Genomic DNA, 23,785 nt, shown 5'->3' with positions numbered 1-23,785 from the left:
ACATGGTTTATTGCGGCTCTTTGGTAATCCGTCCTGCGAATATTGTTGGATGAAACAAGTGTGTCCAATCGGAACTGCGAATCACTCCGGCTTCAGCCCAGATCTCGCTGGTGATCGTCTTCGACGATTTTCGACAATGAAAACGGGGCCCCTATGTGCTAGCTGTAAGGCGTACCACTTGGCCCAAACGCGTTACGTAGTAGTCATCTCTGATCAATCCGTAGCGGTCAAATCGTCTATGCAGGCCACAACCAGGGCCCAACGGTCTCTCCCATTGATTCAGCTAAATGCCAAGATCACTGTGACGAGACCTCACACGAGGATTTGTGAACAGACCTTCTAGAACATCTATCAAGTAGATCGATCTTCATGAGAGTGACAGGAAGTGATAACTGCCATGGTTGCAGAGTGGGGAGGATATACACCTGCCACCCAATCTCTTGCCGATGCTGTCATCATTGGTTCCCTCAACGCTGGTCCGTAGCAGCTGGCGTGATATAATATTGTGGCCTCGAACCATGACCGGCCGAACTCTTCCTTTGCAGACACAACCTTCGTATCCCTAGTGACGCGCAACCAAATGCAACATGGCCAATCCCGAGTTGCCAACCAATCTTCCCACAGCTGGTGGTTTTTGTTTCCAAATTTAGAAATTTTCCATGTCAGGTGTGTCTGTGTTCGATGACAACATAATATCCGAAGGCCGGAAGTGGTTGGAATGCTTGAACCCCATGCAATGGATCTCGTTATACTTCGCGAGAGTATGGCATGAGCTGACTGGAGTGGAGGCACTGAACGCAACACCACTGCCACGGAAGATGCTACCACTCCCGTTACCTCGGCTCAAGCCAAGCCGTCCCAGCCGTTGCTGGCCAAAGAGAGCAACGATCGTTCTCCGGTCACTCAGAATCCAGAGTCTGGGCGGCGTCTTATCGTTGCAACTTTTGCTGACCTCAACGCAGACCCCCTCAACTTTGGCCGGCATCGCCGAGACAATGTCACCCAGCGTTAGATGAAGACTGACCATCCTCAGGGCGAGAAGAGGAAGCTCAAGACGTTCTACAACAGACAGAACGAGCTGATAAACCAATTTCTCGGTGCCGATGATGAAGAGCATCTGAAAGCTGAAGAAGATGCTCGAGTTGCTCCGAAGATCAAGTTCGCTGTCAATGCATCATTCACGGTGAACTTCTGCCTCTTCGTGATTCAGCTCTATGCGGCCGTCTCCACTGAGTCACTGTAGGTGCGTGGCCCTAGCGTTCTCTTCTTATGGTAAACTTAGTTGACCTTTGGTAGCTGTTTGCAACTGCCGCAGACGCCTTTGTCCGTACAGCCTCTGCTTTAATGAAGTACTGCCGATTGACTGTAGACAGATGGATCTTGTGTCATCATTCGCAGTGCTGATAACGTCGCGTATGGCTGCCAGAGCCAGCTTGTACAAGTATCCGATAGTAAGTCTTGTAATATGCCAAGGTGCTCTCTGCGTGATGCTGACCCGGCATCTAGGGCCGCACAAGGATTGAGACGATCGGCGTCATCTTATTCTATGCGTTAATGACCACGGTTGCCATCCAGCTTCTGGTAAGTCAACGTGGGAATCACATAGCCCGTTCTTATGAAATTTGCTCATACTTGAGATGTAGGTCGAGTCGGGACGGTCGCTTGGCGAGGGGCCTATAGAGTCCGAGTCGCTTCATATCGTCTCCATCGTTTTCGTTGATGTAGCCATCGCGGCCAAAGGCAGTCTCATGCTCTATTGTCTTACATACCGCAAATATCCTTCGGTCCATGTGTGCTTTGTAAGTGCCACGCGAGTCGACAGAGAAGGGCACCTGCTCACCATCTCCAGATCGACCATCGCAACGACATTATTGTCAATGGCTTTGGTCGCATCATGTCAGTCGTTGGCTCGCGATTTGTGTGGGACCTGGACGCTATTGGCGCCATCTGCATCGCCCTTCTTATCCTCCTTTCGGGGTGTCCAGTGCCTTCAAACAAGTGTGGCTGGCTCCTGGTCGGGAAGTCTGCGCCAAGGAAGTTCGTCTCTAAACTCATTTACATGACCATGACACATGATAAGATTCTAAAAGTGGACACGGCGAGTGGTAAAGCCCTGGTCAAACGTACATGATACTAATACCATGGCAGTGCCGCGCATACCACGCTGGGCAGAAGTACTACGTCGAAGTCGATATCGTTACGAATCAGGACCTCCCCTTGAAGATCCCGCATGATGTTAGTCAATCGCTGCAGCGGAAGCTTGAAGGTGAGCAATTCTTCCATGACGGAAAAGGGGCGAGGCACCTATAAGTCTTGTTCATGTCTGCTAACACGATGCATCATGTCGAGAGAGCATTTGTCCACATCGACTATGACGACGACCACGATATCCACGAGGAGCACAAGCCACTCTACGAGCTTCGAGAAAAGAAGCACCAACGAAGCTTGAGGGAGATGCTGCTTGGAGGCAAAAAGAACGACCTAAATGAGTGATGAAAACCATCCCAGCACGGCGTTGGATGGAAAATAACGGAGGTCAGGCACGGAATGAAGTATTAGTGTGGCCAAGTTTGTAACTGTACGGTTGCTTGTCTTTTCAGCTGATGAACTCAGGAGTGGATTACACCGTGGTTTCGAGCGCGACGGCGAATGGGTTGGTGACGGAAATAGGCCTTTGCTGTTTTAGCAGCACAATTGAGGTAATTACGACTGACATTTGGACAAGGAACACAAGGAGAAGAATTATGCAGGATTCTTGCTGGACGATACAAAAGAAATTTGTAAATAATGGAAGTGCGGATACCCTAATATGTGTACATGGGATAGACTGAACCCAACTTGGTTATTGGAATCAACTTGAAGTCCAAGAGAAGTGACGACCCAAGATTGATTCGTTCCCAGAGTTGAAATGGCAGCAACCTGATTCGTGAGCGAAGGGCCCCCACTCTAGCCCGTGCATGATCAGCCCTGCGCAACCGTTGGAGTGCCCCAATTTCTTGGACATGGTGAATCAATCGATGCAGTTTGTCGAGAATTGTACGACCGCTTTACAAGAGTTCGTCTTGGAACAATTTTCCAACAACGACAACCATGTCGTTCATTTCTCCTGGGATCCGGAGACTCGCCTTTAAGGTACCAACCGCACCGTTGATCTGCCGCCAATGCCTGCGCAAACAACTTCCAGCAGCTACGTCGCGGACCACACAGCGCCTCGTACGATGGTCCAGCACCGAACCGACGCTGGGCTCTCTCAGCAGCAAGACCGCTTCATCCGGATCCAAAGTCCAGGCAGCCCAGAGCGCGAAGAAGTCGGCATGGCCAGAGACGAATTCCAAGTCAGTCGGATACTGGCTGATCGGCAGCGCCGTCAGCGTATTCGGCATTGTGGTATTCGGTGGACTTACACGGTTGACTGAATCTGGGTAAGGCAATCCGCTCATCAATAGTATTCGATTCTGAGATACCTAACGTTCACCGCCCAAAATAGCCTCAGCATAACAGAATGGAAACCGGTGACCGGCTCCCTCCCACCCATGTCCCAAGCGGACTGGGAATCCGAATTCGAAAAGTATCGCGCAAGTCCCGAATTCAAGATGCTCAACTCTCACATGGACATCGACGAATTCAAGAAAATCTACTTCATGGAGTGGACGCACCGGCTCTGGGGCCGGGTAATCGGCATGTCCTTCGTGCTGCCCACCATCTACTTCGTGGCGCGGCGGCGTGTCACCAAGCGCATGGCCCTCAACCTCGTCGGAATCAGCGGCCTGATCGGCTTCCAGGGCGTCATCGGCTGGTGGATGGTCAAGAGCGGATTGAAGGACGACCTGTTTGCCCCGGGGAGCCACCCACGAGTCTCGCAGTACCGCCTTGCGGCCCACTTGATGACCGCCTTCGTTTGCTATAGCTGGATGCTTCTGTCCGGCCTGAGTGTCCTGCGTACACGACGCATGCTAGCCGACCCCACGGCGGCGTTGAAATCCATCGGAGCGCTCAAGAATCCGGCTCTTGTCCCGCTGCGACGCTCCGTCGCCGCCCTGACAGCGCTCGTCTTCATCACGGTCTGCTCAGGCGCCCTGGTCGCCGGGCTCGACGCGGGACTCATCTACAACGAATTCCCCATGATGGGTGTGGGCCTCACACCGCCGAAGTCGGAGCTCTGGGACAAGTGGTATGCACGCAACGAAGACGGATCGGACCTGTGGTGGCGCAACATGCTCGAGAACCCCAGCCTGGTCCAGCTGGACCACCGCATCCTCGCCACGACGACATTCTTCTCCGTTCTGGCCCTGTTCGCCTACGCCAGAACCGGCCGCGTCGCGGCAGCGCTGCCCAACAATGCGCGGAAGGGGGTGCTGGGTATGGTGCACTTGGTGTGCATACAGGTTGCGCTGGGTATTAGCACGCTGATTTACATCGTGCCGATCCCTTTGGCTGCAGCTCACCAAGCTGGTGCTTTGGCGCTGTTGACGGGGAGCCTGGTCTTAGGGCACCGCCTGCATGTTCCGAAACATGTGCTGGCATCCGCTCAGAGGAAACTGAAATCGACGACACGGTGAAGGTGTGGCGATGTGTTACAAACATGTGTAAAACCTATACTTGTATTTTTTATCCTCTTTGCGGGGGTCTGTGTGACTACAAGCCATGCTCCGTCATGTCTTTTTTACCATCTAGACTCGTCATACTCGTGGCTTTTGCCCAGCAGCAAGACATGTACCCTAGGGTATTGTACAAAGATCTGCTCAAATTCCAACCTCTACTCCGTCCACACCCACAATCCCAATCCTCGGCTTAGAAGTTCGCATGCGGCCATCCTTAAGCCATGCAAACCAAACCTACTTGTGGGCTAAATGGTGTGTCAGTTGTCGCCAACAAATATTTGTGTAGCAAGTAACGCACCAATGCCTTCAGTTCCTTGCGCGGGCGCGGACTCGGCGCCAGCCTCCGCGATTTCCGTGACCTCTCCGGCCGGCTTCTTGACGGTGTGTTCCGGGTTCATGAATGGGAACAGCAGGACTTCCTTGATGCTGTAGTTGTTGGTCAAGAACATGACCAATCGGTCGATACCGAGACCCCAGCCGGCAGTTGGCGGCAGACCGTACTCGAGTGCGTTGAGGAAGGTCTCGTCGATCATCTGCGCCTCGTCGTCACCCTGGGCCTTCTGTCGTGCCTGCTCCTCGAAGCGCATTCGCTGTTCAAACGGCTGGTTCAACTCGGTGTAGGCGTTTGCGATCTCCTTCTTGCATACGAAAGCCTCGAATCGCTCCGTCAGGCCCGGCTTCTCGCGGTGGTCCTTGGCAAGGGGCGACATGATCTTGGGGTGTTCGATAATGAAAGTCGGGTTGACGGCCGTCTCTTCAATGAATTCTCCCGTCAGTCTGTCCAGCATTCTTGATGTAGTCTGCGGCGGCGGGCAATCGACGTTCATCTTCTGCATCACCTTCTTGAGGAATTCCTGCGATTCGTCCGTGTGTAACTGGTCTGCCGGAGGGAACTTCTCCCCCGTTGCCTTCTCAAGTTCCTCAATCATGGAAACTCGTCGCCATGGGCGCTTCCACTCTACATCGTACGTCTCGCCGTGTTGTGTGGTAAAGGTGGTCTTGGTGCCGCCTGTGAGTTCCTTGACCATTCCCTCAACAAGCTCCTCAGTCCGGTTCATAAGATCGTAGAAATCAGCCCCGGCCTCGTAGAATTCACACGTTGTGAATTCAGGGTTGTGTGTCAAGTCGGCACCCTCATTTCTGAACAGACGACCAATCTCGTACACTCGCTTGAGGCCCCCGACGACCAGCATCTTCAGGGGAAGCTCGGGAGCTATGCGCAGGAAGACGTCCATGTTGTAGTCGTTGAGATGCGTCTCGAACGGCTTGGCTGTGGCTCCACCGGCGATCATGTTGATGATGGGTGTCTCCACCTCCAAGAACCCCGCATCGTCAAGGTACTTTCGAATGTACTTGATGACCCTTGGCCTGGTAGTGAATGTGTCTCGGGTCTTGGGGTTCATAATTAGATCGAGATAGCGCTTCCGATGTCGTACCTCCTGATCCTTAAGACCGTAGTACTCGTCGGGCAGCTGATGCAGACAGGGCGTCAGAAGAACGACTTCCGTAGCGAAGACTGAGAGTTCTCCCTCCTCTCCCTTCTCGAGCTTGGACTTGGGGGCTGTCCGTCCCGGGTACCCAATAATACCAATGACATCGCCTCGTCGCAGATGCTCGTGCTGCTTCTCGAATGCAGGCGCGCCCTCGCGGACCTCCTGAGCCTGGCACATGGCCTGGAACCTGACGCCCTCATCGCGGAGGTCGTAGAACAACAGCTTGGTACCAGCGGCGCGCTTGCCGTACATTCTTGCCATGACCCTGATCTCCTTGTCCTTGGCATGTTCGCCCGACTTGAGGTGGCCATATTCGGTGACGAAGTTCCGGATGTCGTAGTTGGCGTGGAACTTGTGGGGGTACGGGTAGGGCTCCTTGGTCTCGATCAACTTGGTGATGGCGCGGGAGCGGATCTCGAAGTATTGGTTCGGGGTGAGTTCCTTCTCTTCATCCTCGGCGCTGGTCTTCTTAGCGGCGACGGGCTTGGGAGGGGCAGCGGCGGCCTTCTCCTGTTTCTTGGCCTCCTTCTCGCGCTGCTTCTGGCGCTTCTTGAGCTCCGTCTTGGAGATTCGCTCGCCAGTGACCTCGTCGAGGTGCAAGTTGGCCACCGCGTCGGTGGGAGGAGTGCTAGAGTCCGCCATGGTCGGGTATTTGCTGACCGTTGAACAATGTAGGATCTCTGGCCCGGAAAGTGGGATGAATGAAGTCCAAATATTTATGCGACTTGAGGACCGCGGGGTACACCGAATTGAGTCACTGCAAGGGCTTTTTTTTTCGTGGTGCAGGGGTTCGATCGCGGGGCATTTTTTGATCAAGTCAGGCTGCGGGTCTGTGCGCCACTAGAAGTTGACAGGTCCCAACTGACCCGTGACCACTTCAATGTGGCCAAGTCGTGAAGGAGTACTTTGCAGTAATTCGACTGCTTCACCTGAAGGTAAAATACCTTGCGTAAAGAGGTCGAGGACTCTGACGCTTGTATGCCAATCGATGCGATCAATGTTTTGACTCAATACCTAGCTGGTCTCTGTGTATCTAACCAAAGGCGACCAAGCGAGACTATCCTAGAGCCCCCCATGGAATGGAATACAATGTTCCCACCCCCTCGAGTCTTTCAACATGCGGTTCGAAAGGAGCCGGTTGTGTCTCACAATTTTGGTGATCTTTTGCGGTTCCTAAGTCTGGCTCGAATGACGGCATTTTGAGCATACCAAAGGCAGCTTCCAAGTCGGCTGGATCTACAATTCACCGTCCACCCGTAGCCCAAGCCATAGTCATCTGTCCAGAGTCCTCTCGCTGAACTGATCCGCATATATGCATATAAAATACAGATCAGTCATCCTTCATGACAGGTTGAGAATACATCTTGCAAACATCAGGGATAGCCTTGACACCTTTGGCCAGAATTTCGGCCTGTCCATAGATCCAAGCCGGCTCCCGTTTCCGCCATAGCACAAACGGTCTCTGCTCCGAAGCGGGCTCGTAGCTCTCACTCTCATCCGCTTCCAAACCTAAAACGTGCACCTCATATCTCTCAGGCCGTTTAATCAAGCTCAGCATATCCAACCACTTCACGGGCAGCACATTAGAATCCTCCTTCTGCCCCGGATCCATGACAATGTGCAGTCGCTGCAGACTCGTCAAGTTGGCCAGCCTGCCGCACAGCTCGCGAAGATCCACGTCCGCCAAGTACTCTATCTCCATGAAGCATTCGACGTTTCTGATGCGGTCCAGCTCTGCAAGCCTTGCATACCGCAGAAACAAGAGCGCGTCCGCGAAGTAGTTGAAGCGGAATGAGTACAATTTGGGCACCGCCTCTCGGTAGATCTTGCGGCAGGTTAGGAACAAAGGTACCGCTGAGCTGAGCTGATATTCTTGAAACCTAGGATCGTCTTTCAAGATCTGTTGACAGTTGAAGTGTCCATTTCGGTAAGGATCACGTGCGTAGTCTGTCAAACGGGAGTCGAGCTCTTCGCTCGAGGTATCGCTGCTGATTTGTTCCTTGATGAATTCCTCGTCCGCAATGGGACTGCAAGGGCCTCGCTGGAGGCATCCTGGGGCGGGATAGCGGTAGTAAACTCGAATGTGCTGTGTTTTGGCCCCGTTGAGAAGGATTCGGCAGTATATCAAATCGCGCACCTCTGGGGGTAATTTAAAAAGTGGTGATTGGAATTGTTCATCAGCTGGAAATTTTGACATCTTTGAGGCTGACTTGATAAGTATACCGAGGGTGCTAAGTTGAAGTGTTGGAAAAAGGCCGTGAGCCGGAAGACAGTTCGAACATTGTGGTGGTCGATGCTTCAAACCACGCTAACCTTAGTCATATAGCGTATTGTTAGAGGGAAGCCGCCTATATATCTTTAACTTTAGTTAATTAAAATTTCCGAGTTTAGAGAAGCTGGAGAACAGTTATTAACTTGATATATTTCTTATACCACTGAAACTTTCAAGTAATGTAACTTGTATGCTGATACTTACACGGACAGCTCCGGCTGCAGCCTAGGGGTTTCCGGATTCCAAAATTCGCTTAGCTCGGAGGCCGAAAATTGTGTCTTCACCCGGGGACATCCGTCTTGTTCACCTCATATATTTGCATTCATGGATCATGTTATGGGATTAGACGGTGGCCGCTTAGACGATAACGGCTTCAAAGTTTTCACTATAAGCAGCTGGGACACTTCTTCTACGTGACACGACCTAGTGTAGCGGCTTCATTGGAAACAGCAGTGATGTGACGTGGACAACGTGACTGATGATTGCACATTTTCGCAGACAACTTGAAACCCCACAAAGATTCACAAAGCCGGCGTAAGATTTCAGTGCAGGTGTCTATGGAAAAGTGGCCTTGGAAATCTTTGCCTGAACCCCATATGGCCCCACCAGTGATTGTCAGCTCACTTGTCTCGTCTTAGTCCTGATTGTAATAAAACAACTGTCTTGAAACAATCTGAGGCTTGACGTCTCTCAACGTTGCAAGTTGAAATCATATTGCATCCTTCACATAGTAAAGTGTTCCAAAAGTGGAAGAACTGGTACGCCTAGCCAATAGTGAAGTTCAGTTGACCTACTTCACATCACTAGAACGTGGCGAACAAATTAACTGCGTAAAACATCTTGATACTCACCGCTCACTTCTCGAAACAAGGCTCACTATACACCCTTTAGAAGACTTCAAGACTATTACGCACGCGGATTTTATATTTTATCATTAAGGCGTAAGATATTGTCTATACCTGTTGATTCTTGGCCTACTACTCCAAGCACTTAGTATCTATTATACTTTCTGTTAATAAGCTCTTTATAGTCTCTACTACCTGTTAGGAGTCACCTCCTATTACATCGGCTCAAAATTTAAATGAAGCCGTCTTCTCCCAAAGCAATGATAAAGGTGATTGATAAGTAGCATGATCACTGGAAGTGGTAATCTACGACCATGTCCTCCTCTAAATGCGATCATGACATTTGTGGATACTAGCTGTGAAGAGACCGACATCTTGGACAAATCGGCTAATCTCAGTAGGGGATTCAACACCAGTTTCTCATGGTAGAAAACTCTGATACAGGCGAATATATATGGAGTTGATCATAGCGGTACCATCGCACGTTTTTGCTATCTACATGTGATCTGGTACGTAGTGAATAGTGCAACGATTTCAAATGATGTCCTCACACTCAAGTCCCAGGTGCTTACAATTAAGCCATGTGCGATGCATGCACGTAATTTAGACCTCATAATTCCGGGATCAGTTATAGCGGGTGCGTTGCGCAGATACCTGGTTCCCAGCTTCCTTGACATCCACAATACTAGCGAGACTGTGATACTGGGTCTGCACTCAACCCAGCATTATCTTCGGCGGCCACAGATGCCAACATGGGAAGGGTGGTTTGGGGGAAGCAGAAGGCGGAGGAGAAGAAAGAGGAGGATTGAGAGGGGACTGAAGAGTAGTGATTATGAGGTTAATGGAGAGAATGGAGGATACTGGTTCGTGACTGACGAAGTTGTAGTCACTATTCCGATGATAATATGAGTTCGGACAGATTAAGCGAAGCGGAATAAAGGTTGATATTCAGGGGCAGGAGACACCATTGATCCTGGCTTGGTTCTTCTCGGGGTTGTGGGGCTTGTTCAACATAAGTTCCCTGCTCGGTCCCATGTGACCAAAATGAGTTAATCTCACTGGCTGCTGCGTAAATCATGTCTATCTCATAGGACTCGAAGCTGGCTTTCGACAGTTTGGTTTGACTCCTGTCCCTGAATGAAGTGTTTATTTCGTAGCAAGGCAATTGTTCATCGCAGTTGGACGAGCTTACATGTCGAGTTTCACATTGTCATGTTCATGACAATAACATACCTCAAAAGACGTTGTTTCTCGTATTGCCACGTTTAAAATTGACCGACTTACCTGCTACTTTACAAACTAATCGAGGCTATCTGATCAGTTGACTTCTTTGCGCCTGCAGGAATCGTCGTCAAGCAGGCTAGTCGAGTTCGAAGTTCAGCCATGGCTCGTTACTTCCAGACTTCTTTCCGGACGGAAATTCTAGAAGATCTAACTTTGCTATCAAGTGAGCTTGTAATCAGTCCATCTCGTCACCGTGATGAGATCCACAGTCAGTCCGCAAATGTTGCCTTTCTTTAATACTCGCCGTATGCCGAGGGAGCCCGCAACCTTATGCGCTCGTTGCGGAGTGCCACTACTTGCGCTTAGACAAGAAATGGGAACTTCGACAGCTTGAATGCCGGCCACTTCTCCGCATGATCAGTATAGTCATTCACAATGGCCTGATCTCGTATGTGCCGACAGCACATGTTATCTCGCACATGATCGTCATCGATCACGAGGAGGTAGACGACCAAGATATCGACATCGGTCGTGTATGGCTAAAATGAAGTCTTTACACAATAACATCGGAGGTTTAAAAACAGCCGTGCTGGTTGGTGGTAAAAGCGAGGTAAATGGACACACTCCAACCTCGCTTGATGATGCGATTTTGGGGAGCCGGCAGAATGCAGCTCTCGCCTAACAACTACTATGCATGTACCAAGATTGGGGTATGTCGAGCATCCCCGCATGTCAGTTGCTTGCGTGAACTTGAATCCAGGTAGGGACTTTGCGGGGAATGGACTAGGGCCAGGGCTCGTGTATCGATCGATCAATGTACATTTTCCCGAAGCCAGGTCACTGACCCGTGTAAAGTTGAGATCTGAACCGAGCTGCTGTTGGTTGACCAGGCATCCGGTGAGACATGAGACACTGCGATCCAAGGTGACATTGACGTTTCGATGGCAACGTAGATAACGATCCTGATGCCGGGGTACCGAAAAAGTATAGTTCGCCATATATCTCCGAGAGAAACTTTGGTAACAAGCAGGGGCGCAGGTATTAGGGAAGGGCAGGCAGGTGCTTCGTATTGAAAGGTAACAGGTGGAAATAGAATGCTTCCGGGTTGCATTTTTGGTTCCGAGTATATTGAAACCCTTGCCCTCGGAAGATCGACAGGGACGCTCAACTAAGCGCGCTTTGGGTCACAATAACATGCCAGGTCCGAACCCAGACCTGTTTAGCCGCGGGTCTCTTTCACCTTGGGACAATAACAATCACTAAAGATATGAGAACGAAGCTATGCAATCTTTGTCTCTCTCGTGTTTGAAACAACGAAAATCCGTGGAGATGACGAGATAATTTAGCTTGGTACCATGGCCACCGGAGGATTTGCCGCCGTGGCTGTTTCGGTATGTCCAACTGTTCACCATGATCTCCGAATATATTGAGACTTGGAGAAAATGTATATCAAACAAGTGTGGCGTGCTCTGGCGACAAGCAGATCATCGTAGTCGAAATATAGCTATCGTCGCGGGCCTAGGATCAACAAGTGGCCCAATAGACAGACACGGCAGGACTCCGTGCAGAGAAACTTTCCAACTGATTCCGGAGGATTATCATAGCAGATGCAACGGTCTTGTCGACCGTATCGTCTACTGTTCTCTGTACATTCGCGCAAGGATGGACGGGACAACTTTGTCAGCTCTTCTATTCTGTAGCTTCATGTCAAACCCCCGAGCTTGACTTTTTAGCCTCGGTAGTTTCGATTCGTCTCGTTCTCTGAACGTGTCATGAAGTATATTGTACGATATAATGTCAGCTTCCAAGATATTAAGTCCAACTGAAAGTGACATACCGCTTAGTGTCTGTTAAAGAGGACAGCGAATTGGACATGCAGGACAGTGTGGTACAGATGCGACACATAACCAACACGACCCGTCAATACTACCTGCTAAGCCGTGATCAGCGGCAACACAACGTGGGGGAGGGGCATAAAGTAGATTGCGTGCTGCCGTAGACCCAGGAAGGGAAGTCGGAGTCTGGGCGGTCTTCCGTTATTCCTGGTGCACGTTGGGTACAGTGAATATCGCTTCTCATGCCCAACGAATCATAGATTCGGAGGTTCCGCAAAGGAGCACCCGATCGGTGAAGGAGATCGGAGGATGCCGGTTTATGCCAGAGATGCGAGACACGCCGAAAGATGGGTTGGGTTGGTAAGTCTCGGACCGCCTCGGGAAGCAAATTGTACACCGCATGGCCCAGTTTACGGTGTGGTCCAACACATGAACCACAGGTTGGGGGCAAGAGAATGAACTCATAGTCCCTCGACTATATTGCCAGCATCGCCAACACTGCCAACACTGCATGTAGTTGCATTGCGGGGGTAATGGTGGTGCTCTGTTAGAGTGACTGCCTACAGTAGGGTGACCTGACCTATTGCGGAGTTCAGAGCGGTTGCTCTACGAAGCCGACTGGACTATAAACGAATAGTTATCTAAGTTCAAGGGACACAGACTAAATGGGATGATGCAAATGATCATAAGGTACATTGGTACGATAGGTATCCATCGTATTTGCATGTTGCAGGGATTATTATGCATTGCTGCTTCCTGCTCCTTGCTTTTGGCAGCCTGGTATTCATCATGCAAGACGGAAGCTCATGGTTGCTTCGGCTGTGAAAGCAACCCTGAAGTCTCGGCTTGCGAACCAAGCTACTGGAAGGTGTAGGAAGTACGTTGTCCCAACTTGGTTCTTGATATGCCCAACACTATTGGCGATCGGTAGATCCTGAAATAAGAGAGTGCTAGAGTCCTTATATGAGCGAGAGCCAAGCTTCACATTGGTAAGGGCAGAATGAATGTGGTGCATCTTGGTAAAGTCGAACACCTCACAAGAGTGATCTAGCCAACTTGAGCCTTTGATCTCGAATTTCCAGGCAGCACACTGGTCCGCACGGACCAAGAGAATTCCTAGTGGTACTTATAGTCAACCAATCAATGACTGTAACTCACCCCTTTAACTCCACCTCCTCAAGGCAAACTGTCAAAGCGCCCTCACTGCCCAAGTCATCATCCGCAAAATTCTTTTTCCACAAAGCTCGTAGCTGCCTTTGCCACTTCACCTTCAAATTTTCCCGCCTCCGAGAAAACCACGACCAAGCCGGCGCATGCGAAGGGGGGAAAAAAGCACGAGTCGGCTGTACTGGTTCTTCCTCTTCCGCGTCGTCGCAGCGGCTTCCGGACTTCCAGCAGTCTGTTTTTCCATCCCCATAATAACGGGAGTTGATCAAGGTGCGTTAAAAGACAGCTCTTCTTTCCACAACAATGGCGTCGCGTTCCAGTTTGGCGATGTTGCAGCACGGAAGCCATCGACACATTGTCTCGAACACCCGAGCCTTGCAATCGCCACGATATGCTGGCGCTGGTCGCGTAAAGCTTTGAATGGGCACGGCGTTTCTGGGTTGATCCAAGGAGCTCTCGGTCGCAATCAATCAAGTTCAATGAGTAACCTCTTGTTAGTCGCAGGAAACAATTGCACAAGTCACTCACCTGTTGACACCGAGTGTTCCTATACAACAGCAACGTTGGTGTGCATTCACGCGTGCGACCATTGTGCGTCAATGTATTCAGTGTAGTCGCAGCAAGAGTTCACGACACAATAACTTGCGTGGGAACCCCCTCTCACGTCCATTCTCCCAAAGTGTGCAAACCACCTCATACGTCTTCGGATCAATTGGGGATTTGCACTACACATTGGATATCCCGGGACGCAAAGATCTTGCGTCGCATCGAGTCAATTCGCATCACGGACAAGCCTGGGTCTTGCCTCTCGCCCGATTGAGCGTGTCCCTGTAGAACGTGGGACTTATTGACACACTTATACTGGGACAAGGCTGAAGTCTAGCCTGTTGGGTGAAAGTGGCTCGTAGTGCATCGGGCATCATGCCTGACATAGACCCCATGCTCGTGAAGCACGATGCTGAGCAAATTGCCGAAGCAGTCGATGTTGTCATGCAGCAATACCCTTCGCCGACAGCTGATGGTCAAGACAATGGTCCCTTCTATAATACCAACCCACGTGAGGATCAACAAACACAATCTGAAATGGAGCAGCACAACGAGGACCATGACCAGCTGGAAGAGCCTCCCACGCCTCAGCAGCAGCGAACCTTCACGAGTGCGGAGGAACTGCAGCTGGCTGCTCAATTAAGCCAGGGCCTCGCATCCCATAATCTTACCGACCCCAACATGATGGACCCCAATGAGGAGTCAAACTTGCAGCATGTGATGGACCAACATGAGCATGAGATGACCCACCACGATCATGACCTGACACAGCATGAGCACGATATGGTACAGCATGAGCATAACCTGGCGCAACATGAACAAGATCTTCAACCCCATGAACATCAACACCCCCATCATCATCAATTGCAGCAGCAAGGCACCCAAGAAGACCAGCCATACGGGCCGCCTCAAGCACAAATGCAGACCGATCAGCCACTGCACCACCACGAGACCCAGCAGCAACCACAAGATGAACCGTATAGGCCACCTCAGGCACAGTACATATCCGAACAGCAACAACAACAACAACAACAACAACAACAACAACAACAGCCGCAGCCGCAGCCGCAGCCGCAGCCACAGCAGCAACCGCACTTGCAACCTTCTGCACCGCTGAATCACCTTCCGGGCCATTTCCAGCACTCTCCTGTTGACAGCATTCCACCACGGAAGCGCTCCAAGGTGTCTCGGGCCTGCGACGAGTGTCGACGGAAGAAGGTGAAGTGTGACGCTCCTTCGGAAACCGGAGAAGAGCCCTGTTCCAATTGCCGTCGCTCCAACATAAACTGTCTTTTCAGCCGGATTCCCCAAAAGCGTGGTCCGAGCAAAGGATACATCAAGGAGCTGGCGGACCGAATTCACCACATTGAAGGGAAGCTGGCAAGCGAAGGCGGCAACATCGACGGTCTCACCGAGCTTCTCAATGGCACACGGAGGGAATCGGCTGACATCTTCCCACCTTCGGGGCAGTCTGATGAGAATAGCCGCAAGAGACCATTCTCGAGTATCTCAGGTAATGACTTTGGTACACCGACTGCGTCTCGTCAGCAAAATTGGAGCTCTGAGCCCAGATCAATTCAAGCTTATCAGACCCCAAATGCTCGCTTTAACCCGAATAGCCTTGCGCCCACTCCCACAGGACCTAAGGAATCAGAAACTGTGTCTCGACCACCAGCTCTGATGGATGGCGTGCCTGCGGACTTTGTTCCTATGGGTCAAGGCCGGGATATCGATGAGGCGGCGTTCAATGGGTAAGCATGATTTTCTCTAACAGTATCAGGGACGGCTTGACTGACATCTTAGCAGTTACCTTGATGTTATTCATCCGTATTTCCCATTACTGGCGAGTAATAAGGCACGGGCGGAAGCACAACTCAACCAATGTCCAACATTGCTGCGTGACGCCTTTCTTGAAGCGTTTTATGGCACCATGCAATCATTCCCCTCCTTCACAGCTCCATATCCAAACGGAGACCTTGTGTCTGCCTCGCGAACGCTCATAGATTGGGAGGCTGATCCGGGACAACGAACACAGATCACGAATCTCGTGCACCTGCAGATACTCATTCTAACCGCCATCTTGACCGACAATTATGGTCCGGCATCGCTGAAGGGGGAGCACGGTGGCCCGGCCAAGTCTTCCATCCTCGGCCGTGCTATTGGCCTGGCATACTCAATGAGATTACATGTGGCTCAGGTTGATGCAAATCCGGGCGCTGACAGCGACTTCGACTCGGATGAGAATGTGGCGATTCGAGCTTGGTGGACCTTGATAATGCTAGATCGGTGGAACGCCATTGGGACCGCTAGCCCCTTGTTGGTTCCGAACGACAGTGTTGTTATCCTACCCGGGTTGAAACCCCTTCTTGGAGAGACCGCATACCATCTTGCACGTCTTTGTAACATACTGAGTCGTTTTGCACTGACGGCACTAGCCTCTCCAAGAGCAATGTCGTTTGAGTCTGGGTCAGCGCCTCTCCTCAACACCTGGATCGACGTGTCAATTGATCTGTTCCGTGACATGCTTCCAGAAAACATCACTCCAGATGCTCATCCCGTTCTGCATCTTGTGTTTTGGCACTGCAGGTCACTTCAGTATCTTTTACACTCTCCTGCCAAGCTCAATGAACTTTTCTGGTCTTGCAAAGAATCAGTCGGCCTGCTTTTGACGAATTCGCAGCTCATCAGCCCGCTGAATCACCACCTGTTCTGCTTGACGAGTTTCTCACTGCTTGAGTTGATCAAGGTCGAGTTCACGAAGGAAGAAGCGATGGCATACTCATCTTTGCTCCTGGATTCCCAATTGGCACCATCAACGTGGGACGCGGCCATCAGAGATCGAATCGCTGAACACGTTCGGCCCACCACCGCACAGGCTGCGATGGAAGCGACAGCTAACCAAAGTCTGCAACATCTAGCTGACTTGGCGACGGCAACCGAACTTGATGCCCTCAAGGGGGAAAAGCAGCCGGAGCTTCATTCGAGCGAGGGCCAGAACGGCGTTGGCATCGACCCGCGGCCTTTGACATATGGTGGATACTTGAATCTGCTCGCAGAGCCACGGCCATTCTCGGCACGATAGGGTAGTGCTGTGGCCAAATCGCCCGGTTCAGGATACCAGACGGCCAGGCCGACGGGGGAACAAGTCTTCTGCCCAGCACAACAAGCATCAGACCTTCCACCCTTCAGCTCCCACGGGTTTCCAGAGCTCAAGTGGAATTGAGAGCTACTGTGGATTCACTAATCTCCACGACCGGGAAAAGGAAAACACGAATCATGCTGTGGATATTGCGCCTTCTCTCGGTTTATTGAAGATTGCGTGGCGTTTCGAACCACCTCATGTCATCCAGGGCCTCGTTTCTGAAGGAGCCACAGTCACTGCGCAAGCGTATGCAGGGTACTCGCTCACCACTTACTGGCGGGGATGCAATGGTGGATGGTATGTAATGACTACTTTGTATAACAAGACTCCCCGGCTCGGGTTTTGAGAGGGCAGCAGCCAAGCTCTGTATATGGGCCTCGGGGTCTATCACGTTTGTATGGCCAACTCGCAAGATGCAATGAGTGACTCGTTTATGCGCGATAGATACCATGTACTTATAATCAATACTTTACTTTGCTCCGCTCATCAACTCAGACGGGTCCCTCTTGGTCTATATTGTGAGTGAGTGACAGAAGAAGCATGGCTAGGCCGTGAGTGAACATTGTCGCAGTCCTTTGTTCAGCGCTATGCCAGTCGACGGAGTACCTAATGCTTCCAGTCAGTCGATCGGCTGCCATGCAGTTTCCACTAGCTGGAGTCCCTCCATCATCCCATCTCCCATCCTCACTCACAGCTTCCCCTTCTCCCCTCTCTCCTCTCTCACCCTCTGCATACTCCTCAAGAGCGCATACAAGCTCTGCAACCGCGGCATCTCTACCCCCAGCCTCCTAGCAATCCTCACCGGATTCCCCAGGATTACCTCCAACTCCATAGGCCTCCCCGCTTCCCAATCAAGCAACATACTCGGCTTCGCCCCTGTGTTTCTCTCCGTACTCTTGACAATCTTCTCGGGCGTTGCCAACCCCTCCGGCAGCGGCGCGCCCAGTACCTTGGGCGCCGCGTCCCAGATCTCGTGCATGATGCCCAGGATGTGCTCTCGTAGTTCCGGGTCAGACAGCTGGTCTGCGTTGCCTCGCCCGCCAGACATGACGGAGGACGGGTTGAAGGCCGCGTTGATGCACAGCTTATGCCACCGGATCGTCTGGAGTTCGATTTCTGTGTGCGGCTCGACGTCGCGGATGCCGCCGTGGGTGGTCCACCAGTGCGTCAGGGCCTTCATACACTCATCTCCTCGCCTCAGCACTTCTTCAACTTCCTTGGTCGGATTGGAGCCATTCCCGGTGAGTCCTGTGCCGTACGGGCCGAGACTCATGCGCGTCCAGCGGTTCTGCCGGATGGTGCCGGGTTGGGTTTGCTCAGCGCTGACGATGGTGACGGCGCTCACGATGGGATGGTGCGGGAAGCGTTGGCGGTAGGGGCCTTCGACGCCGACGCCGTTTTGGATTAGGACTATGCAGGTTTTCGGGGAGACGAGGGGGGCGATGAGAGAGGATTCGTCGCTGCGGTCGGGGAGCGCTTTGGTCGTTACGACGATGTAGTCCCAGCCGTCCTTTGGTGCCTGGGTTTCAGAGGAGCCGGCCGCAGAACTGAGCGTGGCGGCGCTGACGGAGGGGAAGACAGCATGGGGGTGAAAGGTGTAGTTGCCGAATGTGTGAGTCTGCAGAGTGACCCCTGAGGTGGCAATGACGGAATAATTAGACCGTGCTGTCAAGGACGTGTAGATGTTGTGAGACGGCTTCGCAGAGGCCAGTCAGCTATCCTGTCTGATGATGATGGATCTTTTCGGGCCGTAAGATTGATCTCACATGGTGAAGCCGCGATGCGTAGAAGCAACCCACGGCGCCTGCTCCGACGAACAGCACATGCACAGGCCTGGATCTCAAGTCAGTCAAAGGCCAAAATGGGATAGGGGTATTCACACACTTAGCCGGATCGCCGAGTGCCATCACGAAAATTCGAACTAAAGTACGAAGGTTATAGTAGTCCTGCAACAAGCAAGCCAGTCCTGCTTCTCACCAAGCATCGAGCAAGCTGAAGGCCCAAAGTCGTGATCAAGCATCGTTACATAGCGGGGTGTTCAGAGTGCTAGCGCTTAGCTGTGGGGAGCTTGGGCCTGTATGTAATTATGCGGCATTTATACCGAGGCACAGCGGCTTTCCGGGACGTCGGGTATCACTTACATCTGCTCTCCTTCGGTTATAAAGAACGAGCTGTCATTGTCGTATATCAACACTTGTATTGTTTCTGTATTTGATAAAAATATCGTGTTAATGCTTGGTATTCCTGCACGTCGCATTGTTATCAATCATAAATAATTCAACTTGTTGGGCATTGTTTGGTCTTGGTAATCCAGTAAATACGCCGAAACTGTGTATGCAATGTTACTCGAGTTGAAGTAGCCTACATTATCACATACCGTGTAGCAGTTCATACACCCAAAATCAGTAATTCACCCATGGTGTTTTATATCATGGCTTCCTCTCCTTACCCCCTAAATGTAACCTTGCAGTTATTAACCTTCCAATCCACAAAACTGGTTCCGAAATACGCTTCCATCTGGTTCAATTTCCTACATGTCGTCATCAAGTTTAGAATCACGGACAGTAACCTAAATTATGCTCGAGTAACCGAGCGCGAGACTGAGAGTGGTATAGATAGAGTGATTTTGTACCTCGCCTCTCATTATATCGTTTTCACTTCCCCACATGCCTTATTATAAATACATCTCATACCGAATAATCGATTTGACTGCACCTTGCAATGTCTCTCCCGTGCGCCAATGACGAATCGGGATTGACTAAAGGACGATCTGATAACGAAACTACAGGAACGACAAGGTGGAATTTGCAGAGTGACAAAGGGTACGTAAACCATTGCGGCAGGGTTTAACTCCCACGGCAATTAACAAACAATTCTGAGCCCCTATCTCGAATCCGGCAATCCGGCTCTGGCCCGGATATTGATGTCACTGCTTCCTGTACCGCTGGACCCGTCCCTTCCATCACTCGTCAACCCTCAATTTGGATTGTCGAATTTATGTGACACCAAATGTTCCGCGTCTGCGGGTCTGCTGCCGTCAGCGCTGCGGGCGGATGCTTGTGCTGCACGCGCCCCCTCTTCCCCCTCGGAAATCATCTTCATCCCGAAGAATAGTGTAGGGCGCCCCCGCGATGCCGCATATTGGCAGGAAGCTAGTGTACCGAACCTGCGCTTGCCGTCTGCCCATCATCCTTGTCATAGTCGAGATTTGTCTTCATCCCAGCAAACAGGTAACGCAGCTTGGAAACCTTATGTCAGTACGTAATTGCAAAGATACCTCTATGCTTCAAATCGTATAGATAAGATCGATAAGCATATCTTTAAAATGTCGAAACCTCACCGTAGAACGGCGAACTCCATGTATGCCTACTTCCCCGCAGATGATGATGATGATGATGGGGGTAATAAATCATCCAGCGTTAATGGTGACTTGCACAAAGCAATTACCATCGGCTTTAACAGCTCTTATCAGTCCTCGAGGTCCTCGAGGTCCCCGCCCACTTCCGGTCTGGCGGGGTGAAAGAAGGTGGGCAGCAAACCCGCACCTCTCCATTGGCTAACTGCAATCTCTATCGCCAGCAGCGGCTTCATCATAATAATCATGACGGTTGAATATGTGTTTCGAGCGTCGCTGTGGTTGGCACCTGGCAGGTGGTCCACAGGAGCATCGTGTCCGTCCGTTGGTCTGGAGTGTCATTCGACTCGGTAAATGATGCCTTTCCGTACTAAGGTATCGTCAGTTACAGATGCATGAGCCCGTAGATATGGTGCACTAGGGGGTCGGCAACCGCGCATAAAGACATAGGAACTCGAGAGGAATCTCGCACTCCGCTCCGGCGTGAAAACGAAATCCGTGTGTTGCGGGGGCTTCTCGGCGGGAACTTGAATCCGGCAGCGGGCAAAGGGACCATAGGACAGCCAGATAACCATCAAATGGCTACCAGCCCGGTCTGCACGTAGTTTCTACCACGTCATGATACCTCTTCCTCCGCCATTTGTCACTTCAACGGTCGAAGTTGAGTGGGAAATTGGAAAAAAGCAACGCAAACAGCAACAGCCTAGTAGCGTGCGTTGGGCCGCGGGTGAAGAGGGCGCTGGCAGCTATAGGTTCACGAGGCGATCCAGTTTGCACCCACCTCAGTTATCAAACGCGGTGTCTTGGCGTGGTTCCACAATGGATGGAGCAATAAGAGTATGTCTAAACGAAGAATAACTCGAAAGTGAGTTATCGCCGAGAAACATGATGCAGCCTCTGAATAAGCCGCCTACCATGCAGCTATTTCCCGTACTAAAAGACCAGACGCACATCTCGAGTGTTCCGTAACACAAATCTGAATGTCCGTACAGTGCCGTGGGCTCGAGCCGCATGTTGGCTCGCCCTTCACAACAACCCCCCTTCCCTTTGAAGCTTCACCATAAAGACGAACTATTGCCACCCCAATCACCATGGGTTGTACGATGATGACATGGCTGGTTCGTATCGAAAGTCTCCTCGGGGCGCGTTTCATCGCATCTATCAACGAATACGCCAATCCTTAAGTTGGTGCTTGCTCGGACCGCTATCGCAAACTTCGCAGGCCAGGACGCACCCATCCGAACCAATCCGCTAGGAAATTTGTTGGCCCCAGTCATGTATTTCCGTGGTAAGAAGAGTTCCCCACCCACTCAAAATCAACAGCGTCGAGGTAGAAGAACGCATGGAGAAATTTTTGCAGGTCAGCAGATGCCTGAGCTATCCACAATGACGGGAAGGCCAGGTCGATAACCTTATGGGACGACAAGCCGCTCCTAGTTCTTCGTGGAGCTCCGCGATAGACGACCACGCCAGAACCCAAGCTCCAGGGACGCCATAGTGTATATGGGGATAGTAGGGTATGATCGAGACCAACAGGTCAGGTGCTGCAAGTTGGAGGCCAGTGATCTTCGTCGCAGCTGTCTGCCGAAACGGGAATACCGTGATTGGTGAACATAAACAAAAGCGCTTTGGTCAGAATGCAAGCTTTTGTCCAATGATATCGGCTGGAAAGACGTAGCTGATAATTCAGCGTTCGGGCTGACGATAATCTTTTGCGAAACTGGATCTTGCCGGTTTGCCTGTGGGGGTCAACTACTGCCGACGACCGGGGCAGAACGAGGGGGGAACATGAAGGTCTCGAAAGCTGTATCGCGTCACCTTCTCCAAATCTTCGCCCTTGCCGATTGGTTTGCCCCAATACTTGCTCCAATGGCCACACTGCACATCTTGGTTGTCGAGGGCTGCTTCGATGGGCATCGCAAGCGACCCCTCCTATCAGTTTCAGGAGCAGGAAGAAGCAACTGACTTGGCCATTATGCAGCCCATGCGTATCCTTAGTTATTGGATGGCAAGATGGGGGTATTCGGTGACGAGCGTATGGCATTGACAAGCGTGAAGCCAGCCGCCACTAGGGTCAGGGTTACTTCTTCCCCAAGTAGATAGCGAACTAAAGCATGTGACAACCTGCAACCCTACGCAATCGTCTGTACCGCAGTCCATCGCACATAGCATGTCCAGTTTGGGCATACTTCTTGACACTCTGATGATATTGCTAGAATGGGGTTGCAAGGATGGGGCAGTCGCCTGCGGAGAATTTGGAGAATGCTTCTAGAAGGGATAAAGAAGCCCGATAATTTGGTTCCGTCGAATTTTCGATGCATGGTAGATGATTGGCCAACATCTCAGCTTCATGGATTGCACATCTTGACCATGTCAAAGAATTGCTGATGGTTGGCTTGACCTGCACTACATCCGAGAAGAAAACTTTTCCCTCGTCCGACTTCCTCTTCTTGCGTTGCAATTCATGCAGGGTCGGAATGGCGCTCACTGGAACGACTTTCCAACCTGCGAAGCAGGCATGTTTCCATGGAGCACTCACTCCTGGCGGTAGTGCTTGCCAAGGTGTGTAGTGTAACGTGCTTGTTTGGAAAAGAGACAGGCGTGGTCACATACCGAGATACTTCTCGCTGGTGTGTAGCGAAAATGCTGGTTGACGGTGACTTTGAGCAACCTGTAGGATTCGAATTCCGTTCCTGACAAAATAATTCTGACGTGAAATAAGACGAGAATCGATGCGCAAGTAGGATGCGTCTCGGCTTACTTTCTTGTCGTGTAGAAGCTTACGTGAAGGATGGTAACTTGGTCACACGGCTGTGGGCGTGACACCAAGATCGCTGCGACGTTAGAGGCATTCGAGATGTGTACTTGATCTTCAAACCCGTACCCAAGCTTCAGCCAACAAGTAGTCGTGTGATGGTTCCGAATAAGTCTGGGTGTGCGAGGATGCGGCCGAGTCCAACCGGCTGTCTCATAACCACCTGTCTTGATTGATTGCAAGTCAGATGCTCTTTCTCTTGCGAATGGTGCAAGAAGAATTGTCCTGTAAGCGTACCCGAACCACCGTTCAGGCTCAATTCATGTCGCATATGCTGTCGGTCAACTGCGTGGACCTTCCCGGAGAGGCAGAGGCAGTGGTCACACTCGAAATCTTGGAGATCTCTCCCAATTCTCCGGGTTTGCAGAGCGCAGGGGACCACCCCATTGACTCCCCTCTCACCCCGAAGCTAGCCAGACCGTTCGCAACGAGAGTAGCGACGAAAAGCGGTGCCGCTAATGCAGCAATATTGACGTTATTAACCAGTAAA

General features: G+C 51.3%; 8 protein-coding genes across 8 annotated transcripts; 4 read left to right on the top strand and 4 right to left on the bottom strand.

Moving 5' to 3' along the window:
- Window positions 1-995: 995 nt before the first annotated feature.
- BCR38DRAFT_486881 (uncharacterized protein) lies at window positions 996-2,493 on the top strand (the record flags this gene model as incomplete). Its single annotated transcript, XM_040864084.1, has 9 exons — window positions 996-1,007; window positions 1,034-1,239; window positions 1,297-1,327; window positions 1,374-1,451; window positions 1,507-1,581; window positions 1,644-1,799; window positions 1,850-2,089; window positions 2,149-2,235; window positions 2,350-2,493. 9 exons carry the CDS (start codon window positions 996-998, stop codon window positions 2,491-2,493), a joined length of 1,029 nt encoding a protein of 342 aa, XP_040714454.1.
- A 597-nt stretch (window positions 2,494-3,090) lies between these two features.
- On the top strand, window positions 3,091-4,559 carry BCR38DRAFT_345930 (putative cytochrome c oxidase assembly protein; the record flags this gene model as incomplete). Its single annotated transcript, XM_040856219.1, has 2 exons — window positions 3,091-3,422; window positions 3,488-4,559. 2 exons carry the CDS (start codon window positions 3,091-3,093, stop codon window positions 4,557-4,559), a joined length of 1,404 nt encoding a protein of 467 aa, XP_040714453.1.
- A 138-nt stretch (window positions 4,560-4,697) lies between these two features.
- BCR38DRAFT_243940 (uncharacterized protein) lies at window positions 4,698-6,904 on the bottom strand. Its single transcript, XM_040854416.1, has 2 exons — window positions 4,900-6,904; window positions 4,698-4,846 (listed from the first exon to the last, which is right to left on the bottom strand). The coding sequence occupies exons 1-2, from the start codon at window positions 6,734-6,736 to the stop codon at window positions 4,836-4,838; spliced, it is 1,848 nt and encodes a 615-aa protein (XP_040714452.1). The 5' UTR covers window positions 6,737-6,904; the 3' UTR covers window positions 4,698-4,835.
- A 520-nt stretch (window positions 6,905-7,424) lies between these two features.
- On the bottom strand, window positions 7,425-8,291 carry BCR38DRAFT_411012 (uncharacterized protein; the record flags this gene model as incomplete). The annotated part of the gene is made up of 1 exon (XM_040858533.1): window positions 7,425-8,291. One exon carries the CDS (start codon window positions 8,289-8,291, stop codon window positions 7,425-7,427), a length of 867 nt encoding a protein of 288 aa, XP_040714451.1.
- A 6,067-nt stretch (window positions 8,292-14,358) lies between these two features.
- Window positions 14,359-17,065, top strand: BCR38DRAFT_459071 (uncharacterized protein; the record flags this gene model as incomplete). Its single annotated transcript, XM_040862242.1, has 3 exons — window positions 14,359-14,700; window positions 14,878-15,734; window positions 15,790-17,065. The coding sequence occupies 3 exons, from the start codon at window positions 14,359-14,361 to the stop codon at window positions 17,063-17,065; spliced, it is 2,475 nt and encodes an 824-aa protein (XP_040714450.1).
- Window positions 17,066-17,813: 748 nt separating this feature from the next.
- Window positions 17,814-19,032, bottom strand: BCR38DRAFT_459070 (2-dehydropantoate 2-reductase; the record flags this gene model as incomplete). The annotated part of the gene is made up of 3 exons (XM_040862241.1): window positions 17,814-18,821; window positions 18,892-18,958; window positions 19,010-19,032. 3 exons carry the CDS (start codon window positions 19,030-19,032, stop codon window positions 17,814-17,816), a joined length of 1,098 nt encoding a protein of 365 aa, XP_040714449.1.
- Window positions 19,033-19,555: 523 nt separating this feature from the next.
- BCR38DRAFT_518443 (uncharacterized protein) lies at window positions 19,556-20,645 on the top strand (the record flags this gene model as incomplete). The annotated part of the gene is made up of 3 exons (XM_040865129.1): window positions 19,556-19,947; window positions 20,006-20,382; window positions 20,425-20,645. Exons 1-3 carry the CDS (start codon window positions 19,847-19,849, stop codon window positions 20,643-20,645), a joined length of 699 nt encoding a protein of 232 aa, XP_040714448.1. The 5' UTR covers window positions 19,556-19,846.
- Window positions 20,646-21,825: 1,180 nt separating this feature from the next.
- On the bottom strand, window positions 21,826-22,765 carry BCR38DRAFT_243859 (uncharacterized protein). The gene has a single exon (XM_040854415.1). It carries the CDS (start codon window positions 22,522-22,524, stop codon window positions 22,018-22,020), a length of 507 nt encoding a protein of 168 aa, XP_040714447.1. The 5' UTR covers window positions 22,525-22,765; the 3' UTR covers window positions 21,826-22,017.
- Window positions 22,766-23,785: the final 1,020 nt, after the last annotated feature.

Source organism: Pseudomassariella vexata (assembly GCF_002105095.1).
Source record: "Pseudomassariella vexata strain CBS 129021 chromosome Unknown BCR38scaffold_9, whole genome shotgun sequence".
Classification (NCBI taxonomy): domain Eukaryota; kingdom Fungi; phylum Ascomycota; class Sordariomycetes; order Amphisphaeriales; family Pseudomassariaceae; genus Pseudomassariella; species Pseudomassariella vexata.
Note: the sequence above shows the minus strand (reverse complement) of the source record. Positions and strands in the feature narration are given on the sequence as shown.